Source organism: Schistocerca gregaria, chromosome 3, assembly GCF_023897955.1.
Source record: "Schistocerca gregaria isolate iqSchGreg1 chromosome 3, iqSchGreg1.2, whole genome shotgun sequence".
NCBI lineage: Eukaryota > Metazoa > Arthropoda > Insecta > Orthoptera > Acrididae > Schistocerca > Schistocerca gregaria.
Window position 1 is genome coordinate 939,978,038 of NC_064922.1, and position 15,610 is coordinate 939,993,647.

At 45.9% G+C, this 15,610-nt stretch overlaps 1 protein-coding gene across 1 annotated transcript in view; it reads left to right on the plus strand.

Annotated features, from left to right (window-relative positions):
* LOC126355847 (CD151 antigen-like) overlaps window positions 1-15,610 on the plus strand; it is a 110,440-nt gene that overhangs the window by 64,631 nt on the left and 30,199 nt on the right. Inside the window, exon 3 of the mRNA XM_050006312.1 lies at window positions 7,193-7,384. Coding sequence (XP_049862269.1) covers window positions 7,193-7,384 — 192 coding nt within the window. The remainder of the gene's footprint in view (window positions 1-7,192; window positions 7,385-15,610) is intronic.

A 15,610-nucleotide genomic window follows, 5' to 3' on the forward strand; every position in this document is an offset into this window, starting at 1 on the left:
AAAACGCGAACCTTAGGTCCTGACAAAACATCAAATCTCCAATATCGCTGAGGCCGGAAAAAGATTCTGCAAGAGGCAACGACGACTGAAGAGAATCGTTCAACGTGACAGAACTGCAATCCTTCCGAAAATTGCTGCAGATTTCAGTACTGGGCTATCAGCATGTGTCAGCGTGCGAACCATTCAACGAAACGTCATCGATATGGAGTCTTGGAGCTGAAGGCCCACTCGTGTATCCTTGATGACTGCAGGACACTGAGCTTTACGCCTCGCCTGGGCCCATCAACACCAACATTGGGCTGTTGATGACTGGAAACATGTTGCCTGGTCGGACGAGTCTCGATTCTAATTGGACGTGTACGGCTATGGAGAAAAGTTCATGAATCCATGGATCCTGCATGTCAGCAGGGGACTCTTCAAGCTGGTGGAGGCTCTGTGATGGTGTGGGGCGTGTGCAGTTGGAGTGATATGGGACCCCTGATACGTCTAGGTACGACTCTGGCAGGTGAGACGTACGCAGGCATCGTGTCTGATCACCTGCATCCATTCATGTCAATTGTCCTTTCCGACAGACTTGGGCAGTTCCGGCAGGACAACTCGATATACCCCTCACGTCAATAATGGCTACAGAGTGGCTCCAGGAACGTTCTTCTGAGTTTAAACACTTCAGCTGTCCATCAAACACCCCAGGCATGAACATTATTGGGCATGCCTTGCAATGTGCTGTTCAGAAGAGATCTCCATCCCTTCTTACGAATTTGTGGACAGCCCTGCAGGATTCATGGTGTCAGTTCCCTCCAGCACTACGTCAGACATTAGTCGAGTCCATGCTATGTCGTGTTGCGCCACTTCTGCGTGCTCGCGGGCGCTCTATACGATATTAGACAGGTGTACCAATTTTTTTGGCTCTCGAGTATAGTTCCCAGCGTGTGCTAGTTGTTACTTGTGGGCAGTGTGTGATTTGTGCTTTTACCAGTGGGGGGGGGGGGGATGATGTCTTACGGGGTTAGCACAATTATATATGTTACTAGCTTTGACCGTGGCGTTACCCATGGCTAAACAGTTATTTATAAACAGATGTTATGCCGAAACTCACTATTCACGCGTATGCACTATCAGAAAAGCCATCCCTTGTTATATCTTTAAAAGTACATTATAGGTGAAGCTTATTTACAAAATCATCTAGATGCAGGTATACGACGGGAATTCAAAAAATAAAGGCACATTTGTGAAAAGCTGTACTTATTCTGACGGTAGAAAACTGAAACACGCGTTATTTTTCTACGTAACCTCCCTGGACTTCAATGCGGTTTTCCAGACGTTTTACGAGCTTTTTTATTTCATCAGAAAATACGTTTTTCGGTTGCATCTGTAACCAATTTTGCACCACAGAAATGACGTCTTCATCACTTTCAAATCTTCTTCCCTGTAGTGCTTCCGTTAAGGGTCCAAACATGTGAAAATCGCTTGGAGCCAGGTCTGGACTGTATGGTGGATGTTCCAGCACCTCGAATCTCAACTCCTTTATTGCGTCGGCTGTCCGTTAGCCAGAATGTGGGCGAGCGTTATCTTGCTGCAGGATGACACCTCTTGACAGTTTTCCTCGATGTTTGGATCGGATTGCAGGTTTTAGTTTCATACGCAACACATCACATCCACCATACAATTCAGACCTGGCTTAGAAAGCCTCGTTTACGCTAGGGCGACGTCTTGCAACATGTGTGGCATGCTACGGAAATGTGGCGTCGTCTTGTCATTTAGTTCCAAATGTTTTGAAATGCTTACCTACTTCATAACACTTTTTCAAAGTTAATAAGCGAAAATATTAATAGTACTAATAGTAAGACTGTATTAAAAACTTCAGTGTCCGGCTCCACAAATTTAAATTGCATGTAAAGTTTTAACCCAGTTCGTGGGAAATAAATATCCCATAAACTAAAACCAGAGGTGGTGATGGTCTGATGCAGAGGGGGGGATCCCCCCATTCCCCCCTGCAAATCGCACACTGCTTGTGGGTAATCGTAGTGCCACGGCTGGGGTGGGTAGTCAGCTGTTTGAGGAACTAGCTACGCTGGAATTCGGGCGCGCTGTGGACAGCCCTGCCGGCCGGCCAGGTATGGGTGGGCGGCGCCGGGCCCGCAGCTTTGTGGCCCTCCGTACCTGGCCGACCGCCGCAGACAAATCACCTCGCCTGGGTGTCCGCGCCGCTCCCGAGCAGACCCGGCCCGTGTGTCACTGTCTCAGCTCACGGGCCCCCTCTAATCACCGCCGCTGCCGCCGCCTCCTCCGAGGCAGCTCCAGTTGTCACGTCCGGACGTCACACTCATTCCCCACTCTCCGTCTCGTGCAAATGTACCTGTACACATACTTCTACACTGTTGTTGTTGTTCTCTTCAGTCCTCAGACTGGTTTGATGCAGCTCTCCATGCTACTCTATTCTGTGCAAGCTGCTTCATCTCCCAGTACCTACTGCAACCTACATCCTTCTGAATCTGCTTAGTGTACTCATCTCTCGGTCTCCCTCTACGATTTTTACCCTCCACGCTGCCCTCCAATGCTAAATTTGTGATCCCTTGATGCCTCAAAACATGTCCTACCAACCGATCCCTTCTTCTAGTCAAGTTGTGCCACAAACTTCTCTTCTCCCCAATCCTATTCAATACCTCCTCATTAGTTACGTGATCTATCCACCTTATCTTCAGTATTCTTCTGTAGCACCACATTTCGAAAGCTTCTATTCTCTTCTTGTCCAAACTAGTTATCGTCCATGTTTCACTTCCATACATGGCAACACTCCATACAAATACTTTCAGAAATGACTTCCTGTCACTTAAATCTATACTCAATGTTAACAAATTTCTCTTCTTCAGAAACGCTTTCCTTGCCATTACCAGTCTACATTTTATATCCTCTCTACTTCGACCATCATCAGTTATTTTACTTCCTAAATAGCAAAACTCCTTTACTACTTTAAGTGTCTCATTTCCTAATCTAATTCCCTCAGCATCACCCGATTTAATTTGACTACATTCCATTATCCTCGTTTTGCTTTTGTTAATGTTCATCTTATATCCTCCTTTCAAGACACTGTCCATTCCGTTCAACTGCTCTTCCAAGTCCTTTGCCGTCTCTGACAGAATTACAATGTCATTGGCGAACCTCAAAGTTTTTACTTCGTCTCCATGAATTTTAATACCTACTCCAAATTTTTCTTTTGTTTCCTTTACTGCTTGCTCAATATACAGATTGAATAACATCGGGGAGAGGCTACAACCCTGTCTCACTCCCTTCCCAACCACTGCTTCCCTTTCATGCCCCTCGACTTTTATGACCGCCATCTGGTTTCTGTACAAATTATAAATAGCCTTTCGCTCCCTGTATTTTACCCCTGCCACCTTTAGAATTTGAAAAAGAGTATTCCAGTCAACATCGTCAAAAGCTTTCTCTAAGTCTACAAATGCTAGAAACGTAGGTTTGCCTTTTCTTAATCTTTCTTCTAAGATAAGTCGTAAGGTCAGTATTGCCTCACGTCTTCCAACATTTCGACGGAATCCAAACTGATCCTCCCCGAGGTCTGCATCTACCAGTTTTTCCATTCGTCTGTAAAGAATTCGCGTTAGTATTTTGCAGCCGTGGCTTATTAAACTGATAGTTCGGTAATTTTCACATCTGTCAGCACCTGCTTTCTTTGGGATTGGAATTATTATATTCTTCTTGAAGTCTGAGGGTATTTCGCCTGTCTCATAGATCTTGCTCACCAGCTGGTAGAGTTTTGTCATGACTGGCTCTCCCAAGGCCGTCAGTACTTCTAATGGAATGTTGTCTACTCCGGGGGCCTTGTTTCGACTCAGGTCTTTCAGTGCTCTGTCAAACTCTTCACGCAGTATCGTATCTCCCATTTCATCTTCATCTACATCCTCTTCTATTTCCATAATATTGTCCTCAAGTACATCGCCCTTGTATAAACCTTCTGTATACTCCTTCCACCTTTCTGCCTTCCCTTCTTTGCTTAGAACTGGGCTGCCATCTGAGCTCTTGATATTCATACACGTGGTTCTCTTCTCTCCAAAGGTCTCTTTAATTTTCCTGTAGGCAGTATCTATCTTACCCCTAGTGAGATAAGCCTCTACATCCTTACATTTGTCCTCTAGCCATCCCTGTTTAGCCATTTTGCACTTCCTGTCGATCTCATTTTTGAGACGTTTGTATTCCTTTTTGCCTGCTTCATTTACTGCATTTTTATATTTTCTCCTTTCATCAATTAAATTCAATATTTCTTCTGTTACCCAAGGATTTCTAGCAGCCCTCGTCTTTGTACCTACTTTATCCTCTGCTGCCTTCACTACTACATCCCTCAGAGCTACCCATTCTTCTTCTACTGTATTTCTTTCCCCTATTCCTGTCAATTGTTCCCTTATGCTCTCTCTGAAAATCTGTACAACCTCTGGTTCTTTCAGTTTATCCAGGTCCCATCTCCTTAATTTCCCACATTTTTGCAGGTTCTTCAGTTTTAATCTACAGGTCATAACCAATAGATTGTGGTCAGAGTTCACATCTGTCCCTGGAAATGTCTTACAACTTAAAACCTGGTTCTTAAATCTCTGTCTTACCATTATATAATCTATCTGATACCTTTTAGTATCTCCAGGGTTCTTCCACGTATACAACCTTCTTTCATGATTCTTAAACCAAGTGTTAGCTATGTTTAAGTTGTGCTCTGTGCAAAATTCTACTAGGCGGCTTCTACACTACTGGCCATTAAAATTACTACACCACGAAGATGACGTGCTACAGACGCGAAATTTAACCGACAGGAAGGAGATGCTGTGATATGCCAATGATTAGCTTTTCAGAGCATTCACAAGAAGGTTCGCGCCGGTGGAGACACCTGCAGCGTGCTGACATGAGGAAAGTTTCCAACCGACTTCTCATACACAAACAGCAGTTGACCGGCGTTGCCTGGTGAAACGTAGTTGTGATGCCTCGTGTAAGGAGGAGAAATGCGTACCATCACGTTTCCGACTCTGATAAAGGTCGGATTGTAGCCTATCGCGTCTGCGGTTTATCGTATCGCGACATTGCTGCTCGAGTTGGCCGAGATCCAATGACTGTTAGCAGAATATGGAATCGGTGGGTTCAGGAGGGTAATACGGAACGGCGTGCTGGATCCCAACGGCCTCGTATCACTAGCAGTCCAGATGACAGCCATCTTATCCGCATGGCTGTAACAGATCGTGCAGCCACGTCTCGATCCCCTGATGGGGATTACTTTTCCTGTGGAAACTAACCTAAGGACATCACACACATCCATGCCCGAGGCAGGATTCGAACCTGCGACCGTAGCGGTCACGCGGTTCCGGACTGTAGCCCCTAGAACCGGTCGGCCACTCCAGCCGGCCTTTTGGGACCCATCTTGCAAAAACTTTATGAAACCCAAATCTGTTGTGGATGATTTCGTAGGCAGAACCATGACTAATTTCCAGACGATGTGCCACTTTGTCAATAGTTAATCGTCCGTCTAAGAGAATCATTTCAAGTGAACGCTCAATTGTTTCTTCATTTGTGGCGGTAAACAGTCGTCCGGCTCCTTCATCGTGCATAAACTTGTGCGACCATATCAGAATTTTTCAATCCATTCGTAGACACTCCGTTGTAGCAAAACACTGTTCCCGTACTGTACCGAAAGTCTTCGATGAATTTCGGCCCGTAATACACCTTGCGACCACAAAAACCTGATCACTGAACGTTGGTCTTCTTTGGTGCAAATAGACATCGGAGCAGCCATGATTGACAGTAATTACATAGGCATTGCCGACCGCAGCGCCGTATTCTGCCTGTTTACATATCTCAGTATTTGAATGCGCACGCCTATACCAGTTTCTTTGGCGCTTCAGCGTATTATTGTTGTAAGCGTATTGTCATGTCGCTGGCTTAGTTGTGGAGTATCTTTGCGAGCAGCCGCGTCTGTAGTGAGTCGAGCACCGGACACGGAGCTGTCGTGTTCTGTAGTGTGTTGGTTCAAATGGCTCTGAGCTCTATGGGACTTAACATCTATGGTAATCAGTCCCATAGAACTTAGAACTACTTAAACCTAACTAGCCTACGGACAGCACAGAACACCCAGTCATCACGAGGCAGAGAAAATCCCTGACCCCGCCGGGAATCGAACCCGGGCGTGGGAAGCGAGAACACTACCGCATGACCACGAGGTGCGGACTGTGTAGTGTGTAGCTCTGCATGTAGAAGCATTGTTAGTATTCAGGTTGAAGTGTTGCTACATGTGCTATTAAAGTAAAGTGATGACATATGGAAATGGTTCAGAGGAAAGTGGGTCAAGAAGTAATTGAAAATGAGCAGTGGCGTTACTAACGTATTTATGTATCCCCTCGTAGCATCGATCATCCACGCCGTGTTCGGTCTCCAAACATGAACAAATGTGAATCAGTAACACTATTTACCACTAAAGAGTGCAGTCAAGTGCCAGTGTCTTGTGCGAGCGTGAGAACGTGCACTTGATCATCGCGTTCCGCATCTTGAACAATCACCCGCGTCGTGTCGGTTACGCGTACGCTCGTCTGAATTATATTTTGGACTGTTAATCATCAAGATTGTACATTGGGATAAACATTTACGATTTAGAGTGCTAACAGTGCAACCTGTGGTTTCCATATCGTGTCAGAATATAGATGTTCATACCGGACATAGGACAGTGTTGTGTTTAAACGTTTAGTGGCTCCCCTAAACCCGCTTACATTTTTTCGGTAGATAATTTCAGGCAAGCCAACAGTCAGCTGTGGAGCAGAACAGTACGACCGCTGCGGGATTACCAGGTACGTGGTGTGGACAGGGCACACAGTTACGAAACGAGAAGTCAGTATAAGGTACCCCCTCACACCCACACCCATTCGTACTCCCGCCCATTTCAGCAGGATAATGCACGACCGCATGTTGCAGGTAGGTCCTGTACGGGCTTTTCTTGATAGAGAAATTGTGTGTGACTAGATGTACCATAAATGTGATGTATTTGTTATTTTAGTGTGTGTTAGAGGCGTTAGTGGTTCTTGCACGAATGGAAGCATAACAGAATCACAGAACTGTATAGTTTGAAAAATTTGTTGATAAGATTGCTAACTCCATCCAGTTCCAGCATGTCCTGGACGAGTCTAAGTGAAACGAAACTGTCGTGTTGCAGCTGGCCGGCGCGGCGGTGCTCGCCGTCGGGGTGTGGACGCTGGTGGACAAGCAGACGTACATCTCGCTGCTGAGCTCCGCCACGTACGTGGTCGCCGCGTGGGTGCTGCTGGTCGCCGGAGCCGTCACCCTCGCCGTAGCCTTCCTCGGCTGCTGCGGGGTGTGGCGCGAGAACCGCTGCCTCCTGCTCATCGTGAGTACCACGCTACTGGCCACGAAGATGACGTGCTGCGGACGCGAAATTTCACCCACAGGAAGAAGATGCTGCGATACACAATGATTAGCTTTTCAGAGCATTCACACAAGGTTGGCGCCGGTGGCGACACCTACAACGTGCTGAACTGAGGAAAGTTTCCAACCAATTTCTCATACACAAACAGCAGTTCACCGGCATTGCCTGGTGAAACGTTGCTGTGATTCCTCGTGTAAGGAGCAGAAATGCGTACCATCACGTTTTCGACTTTGATAAAGGTCCGATTGTAGCCTATTGTGATTGCGGTTTATCATATCGCGACATTGCTGCAAGCGTTGGTCGAGATGCGATGACTGTTAGCAGAAATTGAATCGGTGCGTTCAGGAGGGTAATACGGAACGCCGTGCTGGATCCCAACGGCCTCGTATCACTAGCAGTCGAGATGACAGGTATCTTATCCGCACGGCTGTAACGGATCGTGTAGCCACGTCTCGATCCCTGAGTCAACAGATCGGGACGTTTGCAAGACAACAACCATCTGCACGAACAGTTCGACGACGTTTGCGGCAGCATGGACTATCAGCTCGGAGACCGTGGCTGCGGTTACCCTTGACGCTGCACCACAGACAGGAGAGCCTGCGATGGTATACTCGACGACGAACCTAGGTGCACAAATGGTAAAACGTCATTTTTTCGGATGAACCTACGTTCTGTTTACAGTATCATGATGGTCGCATGCGTTTTTGGCGACATCGCGCTGAACGCACATTGGAAGCGTGTATTCGTCATCGCCATACTTTCGTATCACCCGGCGTGATGGTCTGGGGTGCCATTGGTTACAGGTCTCGGTCACCTCTTGTTCGCATTGATGACACTTTGTACAATGGACGTTACATTTCAGACGTGTTACGACCCGTGGCTCTGCCTTTCATCCGATCCCTGCGAAACCCTACATTTCAGCAGGATAATGCACGACCGCATGTTGCAGGTAGGTCCTGTACGGGCTTTTCTTGATAGAGAAAATGTTCGACTGCTGCCCTGGCCAGCACATTCTTCAGATATCTCACCAATTGAAAACGTCTGGTCAATGGTGGCCGAGCAACTGGCTCGCCACAATACGCCAGTCACTACTCTTGATGAACTGTGGTATCGTGTTGAAGCTGCATGGGCAGCTGTACCTATACACCCCATCCAAGGTCTGTTTGACTCAATGCACAGGCGTATGATGGCCGTTATTACGGCGAGAGGTGGTTGTTCTGGGTACTGATTTCTCAGGGTCTATGCACCCAAATTGCGTAAAAATGTAATCACATGTCAGTTCTAGTATAATATATTTGCCCATTGAATACCCGTTTATCATCTGTATTTCTTCTTGGTGTAGCAATTGTAATGGCCACTAGTGTACAAACCGAATGATGTACTGTCATGTGGCGCTTCCTCGCCTTGTTGCGACCGAGCCAGGTGGTGCCGTAGGTAACGCTCTGGACTCGGTTCAGGTGGAGGTATTTTCAAACCTGTGTCGTGTCATTCTATTCTAGGTTTCTCTTGAAGTTCGTAAGTCACTCAACACAAATACTGGAATCAATCCTTTCAACACAGAAAGTTATTTGTCACAATTCTGTCGAACCCGTAGGTCATCTACAGTTCTATAACACCCGCTCCTACCATTATACCATAACCTCAAAGCTGGAGGCAGTTCGTATAATGAAATTATTTTTATTGAAGCAATTACAGTACAAAGAAGCAGTGCTGTGTTACCCTCTGAAAGGAATTTTGTCGTGTTGACCGTGATATACCTAACGGAGGTGACTTACCGAAAGTGAAAGTTAGACTTACCTAAATATTAAAGCAGTAACAAACAATATTTTACCTATCCACACTGTTCAAACAATAAAGAAAACGGTCGTCAGCCTAATTGGGCAAGAGAATGAGGGACAGTCTCGTCCAAGATAAAAGGTATGAGCTTTAATGGACGTGCACATCCTATTGTTTATGACACGAAAGTGCAATGAACTTTGTCACTCGCAGATGTTGACATTACAGGAAGTGCTAACAGTTATAGAAAAACAAAGCTATTTACATAAGTATGACAGATAATGACATATAGTTTTGCCTTTAAGGCTTTGTCAGACTGAATGGTTTCAATAATATTACTATTAAAGTGCACTTTAGAATCATAAATTGGACATAGATTTAGTATCACTTTTCATACAATTTCCTGTCCGACATGAGATATGAATAAAGTTCACTGCAGAATTATAAATTGGGCATAGGTTTAGTGTTTCTTTTACCAATTACTTTTCTAACTGACATGGGAATAAAAAAAATGTCACTAGCAAACTATTTCTCACTGTCCTCTGAATAAAAGAAGTTACTGTTTCCATAGATAGTACTCTTTCTGTTAAATGTTAGCTATCATGAGCATAATAGACAAACTGTGGATCCCATTACATTATTGATATGCACTTTCAATACACAAGAGGAACAAGCAGTTAGCAAGCATGAGTATATAACTTCCCATAGTTACATTTCCCAACCTTTACTGCAGTGAGACACAAAGTTGACATATTTGTAAGATACTGGCACACCTTTTGCAATTTAGAACAGACAGCACTTTGATCATTTACTTAGCTAAAATTTATAAGCCTCAGTTTTAAGAACTTTCAATTTTGAAGTTGACAGCAAACTATTTTAATAACTGTTTGTACTACTTTATTACTTTAAACTCTGTTTTTCACTTTAGTTTTTTAGCAAGCCCACAAACTTTTAACAAGCAGTTTTAATTGCAAAATTACTTTCAGCAAACATTATCTACCTTAGCACACTCTTTTGCCACATTAACTTTAACTTTTTTTTACTGTGTTCAAGAGGCATTAATTAGTAAAACGCTGGACTTTAACATTTTTTCAATAAGGACACTCGGAAGGACCCTAAGTGGGTATGTCACAGGGGAGAAATCAAGGTAAGTACATAGATTCAGCTATATGTTACCTTATATTTGAACACACTAAAACATCCAATGAGCTGATCCTTCACTTTCTTTGTGACGATGACAGACACTACTTTCAAAACAGACCTAGCTTACAAATCCATCCATCCGAGGCTTTGGCACATTCAAATACGGCACAAAAAGCCTCTCTTGGCACCAGTACAATATACGATCTTTACATAAGCTGTTGACACTTTGGTAACTCGTCCCCGACTAACTCTTGGTTCACCTTTTCATTCACGCCAACCACATTTTGCGCGCGCTGCACGATTCCGTTACCGAGGGGTACCACAACACATTTTATACATATAAAGAACTAAGAATCCTAAGTGAGGATCAGCAGTTACATAACAGCAACCAAACGTATTAAGTGAAACGCAACATTTGCAAAATGGTTCAAATGGCTCTGAGCACTATGGGACTTAACAGCTGACGCCATCAGTCCCCTAGAACTTAGAACTACTTAAACCTAACTAACCTAAGGACATCACACACTTCCATGCTCGAGGCAGGATTCGAACCTGCGACCGTAGCGGTCTCGCGGTTCCGGACTGAAGCGCCTAGAACCGCTCGGCCACATCGGCCGGCGAACATTTGCACATATTGACATTTCTACAAAAAATTATTTACACAGAAATTACAATTATATACTGCAAGTTTTGTCCACTCCAAATGAGGCAAAGAATTTAAATAACAGAGACACTACATCGTATAGGAATAAACCATGACATCAAAGTTTTTACAAAGGAAAAAGCGAACACTCTTGTGGTATCAATACAATCAAACAATATTTACAATATCTTAGCGAAAAAAGGTAGAACAGACAAAAAAGAAAAAAATATGTCAGTACAGCTATACAGCTCTGGTGTTACAATCTGACTAATCTTCCATTAATTTCTTGTCCTCTTACACGAGCTCCGTAGCAATGCGTTTGCTCTGAGACCGGTTCCGAGATCTGACAATAAGGCCAGAAATCATGCACTGTGAACAATTTGTCACCGTCTGGAATCCTGGTTTAGATTTTCCGTGATTTCCGTAAATTACTCCAGGCAATTGCCGGGACAGTCCCTTTGAAAGGGCACGGTCGATTTCCTTCCCCATTCTTGAGACAGTCCGGGCTGAAGCTGTGTCTCTAATGAAACAGACTGGTAAAACAGGACAGGCGGCCAATTGTAGCGGAACTAACTTCAGACTTTAAGGCTGGGCACACTACAAGTGTGTGTGAACACACAGTGCACCGAACACTGCTAACGATGGGCCTCAGCAGCCAGCGAACCTAAGCTTTCCTTTTTTCTCCAGCTTAATTGGTAAAACTGATAACCTTGGGACCTTCCCAAAAAAGTAATGCTCCGGGATAGTAGTAGAAAAGTACAAAATTCAAAACGATAAGACAAAATCATGCAGTATAATTTCACAGAAACAATCTGGTCGAAATGAAGACAATATTTTGGACATTTCTGGTAAGTTCCTGTGGGACCAAACTGCAGAGACCATCGATCTCTCGACTCACACACTACTTAATCCAACTCAAACGAACTTACACTAAGGAGAACATACACACCCATGCCCGAGGGAGAACTCGAACCTCCTGCAGGGGAGCCGCGCGAACCGTGGCAAGACGCCTTGACCACGTGGCTACCCCGCGCGGCGAAGAGAATTTCCTAAAACTGGAACAGTGTTGTAATTGTTCTCCTGCACAAGAGAGCAGATAGACACGACATAGGAAATGTATAGATGTACGAACCTCCTCTCTACAATGTACATGCAAGATGCAATGTACACGCCGGCCGCGGTGGTCTCGCGCTTCTAGGCGCGCAGTCCGGAACCGTGCGACTACAGCAGTTGAGTCCCATAGTGCTCAGAGCCATTTTTTTTTTTTTTTTTTTTTTGCAATGTACACTGATCAGCCAGAACATTATGACCATCGACCTGCTATCGATACAAACCCGTCCAGGCGATAGCAGCGTCACCTGACGAGGAATGACTGCTGCTCAGACACACGGAGCATGTAGTATCAGTAAGCGTGCTCTTCATGTGTAAAATGGCGAAGGCGTGCGATCTATCTAAGTTTGATCGAGGGCAGATTGTGATGGCCCGGAGGTTCGGCACGAGCATTCCAGAAACTGAACGACATGTCGAGTGCTTCAGGAGTGCTGTGGTGAGTGTCTTCAACACTTGGCGAAACCAAGGTGAAACCACGTTCAGACTAGAGATAGGTCGTCCGCGACCTAACGGGTCCTAAGAAAGGGTTCAGCAAGATGAACGGAACGAGCGAGGAACGAATTCTAAGAAACAGTCTTTCATAGTTCACTTCTGTCGCGGCTTTCTACTTATACACTCCTGGAAATGGAAAAAAGAAACACATTGACACCGGTGTGTCAGACCCACCATACTTGCTCCGGACACTGCGAGAGGGCTGTACAAGCAATGATCACACGCACGGCACAGCGGACACACCAGGAACCGCGGTGTTGGCCGTCGAATGGCGCTAGCTGCGCAGCATTTGTGCACCGCCGCCGTCAGTGTCAGCCAGTTTGCCGTGGCATACGGAGCTCCATCGCAGTCTTTAACACTGGTAGCACGCCGCGACAGCGTGCACGTGAACCGTATGTGCAGTTGACGGACTTTGAGCGAGGGCGTATAGTGGGCATGCGGGAGGCCGGGTGGACGTACTGCCGAACTGCTCAACACGTGGGGCGTGAGGTCTCCACAGTACATCGATGTTGTCGCCAGTGGTCGGCGGAAGGTGCACGTGCCCGTCGACCTGGGACCGGACCGCAGCGACGCACGGATGCACGCCAACACCGTAGGATCCTACGCAGTGCCGTAGGGGACCGCACCGCCACTTCCCAGCAAATTAGGGACACTGTTGCTCCTGGGGTATCGGCGAGGACCATTCGCAACCGTCTCCATGAAGCTGGGCTACGGTCCCGCACACCGTTAGGCCGTCTTCCGCTCACGCCCCAACATCGTGCAGCCCGCCTCCAGTGGTGTCGCGACAGGCGTGAATGGAGGGACGAATGGAGACGTGTCGTCTTCAGCGATGAGAGTCGCTTCTGCCTTGGTGCCAATGATGGTCGTATGCGTGTTTGGCGCCGTGCAGGTGAGCGCCACAATCAGGACTGCATACGACCGAGGCACACAGGGCCAACACCCGGCATCGTGGTGTGGGGAGCGATCTCCTACACTGGCCGTACACCTCTGGTGATCGTCGAGGGGACACTGAATAGTGCACGGTACATCCAAACCGTCATCGAACCCATCGTTCTACCATTCCTAGACCGGCAAGGGAACTTGCTGTTCCAACAGGACAATGCACGTCCGCATGTATCCCGTGCCACCCAACGTGCTCTAGGAGGTGTAAGTCAACTACCCTGGCCAGCAAGATCTCCGGATCTGTCCCCCATTGAGCATGTTTGGGACTGGATGAAGCGTCGTCTCACGCGGTCTGCACGTCCAGCACGAACGCTGGTCCAACTGAGGCGCCAGGTGGAAATGGCATGGCAAGCCGTTCCACAGGACTACATCCAGCATCTCTACGATCGTCTCCATGGGAGAATAGCAGCCTGCATTGCTGCGAAAGGTGGATATACACTGTACTAGTGCTGACATTGTGCATGCTCTGTTGCCTGCGTCTATGTGCCTGTGGTTCTGTCAGTGTGATCATGTGATGTATCTGACCCCAGGAATGTGTCAATAAAGTTTCCCCTTCTGGGACAATGAATTCACGGTGTTCTTATTTCAATTTCCAGGAGTGTAGTTCCCGGGAACGGGAAACGGCCGGTCTCGTTCCAGCCTCGGTCCCGTTCCCGTCTGTCTCGGTCTCGTTCGGCCGGACTCGTCCTTCTTCGCGTGGCCTCTCGTCGCAGTTCCACTGCCGACTGCTCCTACCTAGCTCAGCATCGACTTGTTTGTTTTGTTAGCTGCTCACGCCCATTCTAGATCTCTTTCAAGCCTTTTTTCAACTCTGAACTTCTTCTTTTCGTATTCTATTCAGCGTCCTCGACCGGTAATTACGTCAATTACATAAAAATTACATGGGATGTAATATATACTTCACTATATCGATAAGCAGCAGAAGAAATACTTGTAAAAAGGCAAGATTTTTTTTTTGTTATTACACATGCAAAGGACGTCGGCACGCGAGTGGCCATTTTCTGTCTCTTTTTTATCCAAGGTAAAATAGCTTATTGATTGTTATGGAAGGCAGACCGACTTACATCCAAATGAAGCCCGTGCTCCGTAATCGAGTGTATGGTGTCACGTTTTGTAAAGAGAATATGGTAACTCCTACAATATTATTTCAGTGGTACAGGGTGGCGCACGAAAAATCAGCCCCGAGTACTAGACTGCTCATTATCGCTGACCAGTCGTCATCTATTGTTTCGAAGTTGTTTACATTAGCTTATTTGTTATTTCTTCACTGCCTAATTATTACATGTTTATCTATATTGCTCGTAGCGGTTAACAAATCGTGCGTAATTGGCGAGCAGTCTTTACTCGTGGCTGAATTTTCGTGCGACGCCTTATATTATTTCATTGCGATCAGCCACATAACGCTGCAGTTGGCTAAACGAGATGTTTTGCAGAATCACGAAAATTACAAGTGTTTTGAATAAAAACTCTGTACTCCAGGGGGGAGGCAAGTACCCCTCTTTGCGTATTCCATCTTCAGTCACCTACGCTACTAATTTTTAATTTTTCATAAGAACCATATACCAAGCACAATGAACGGTGAACAAGTAAAAGTGAACGGTTCCCAAAAAAGAACGATCGCCAGTGAACTAGTTCCCAAGGGGAAGTGTCATAGGACCGTTGCTATTCACAATATACATAAATGACCTTGTGGATGACATCGGAAGTTCACTGAGGCTTTTTGCAGATGATGCCGTGGTGTATCGAGAGGTTGCAACAATGGAAAATTGTACTGAAATGCAGGAGGATCTGCAGCGAATTGACGCATGGTGCACGGAATGGCAATTGAATCTCAATGTAGCGAAGTGTAATGTGATGCGAATACATAGAAAGATAGGTCCCTTATCATTTAGCTACAAAATAGCAGGTCAGCAACTGGAAGCAGTTAATTCCATAAATTATCTGGGAGTACGCATTAGGAGTGATTTAAAATGGAATGATCATATAAAGTTGATCGTCGGTAAAGCAGATGCCAGACTGAGATTCATTGGAAGAATCCTAAGGAAATGCAATCCGACAACAAAGGAAGTAGGTTACAGTAC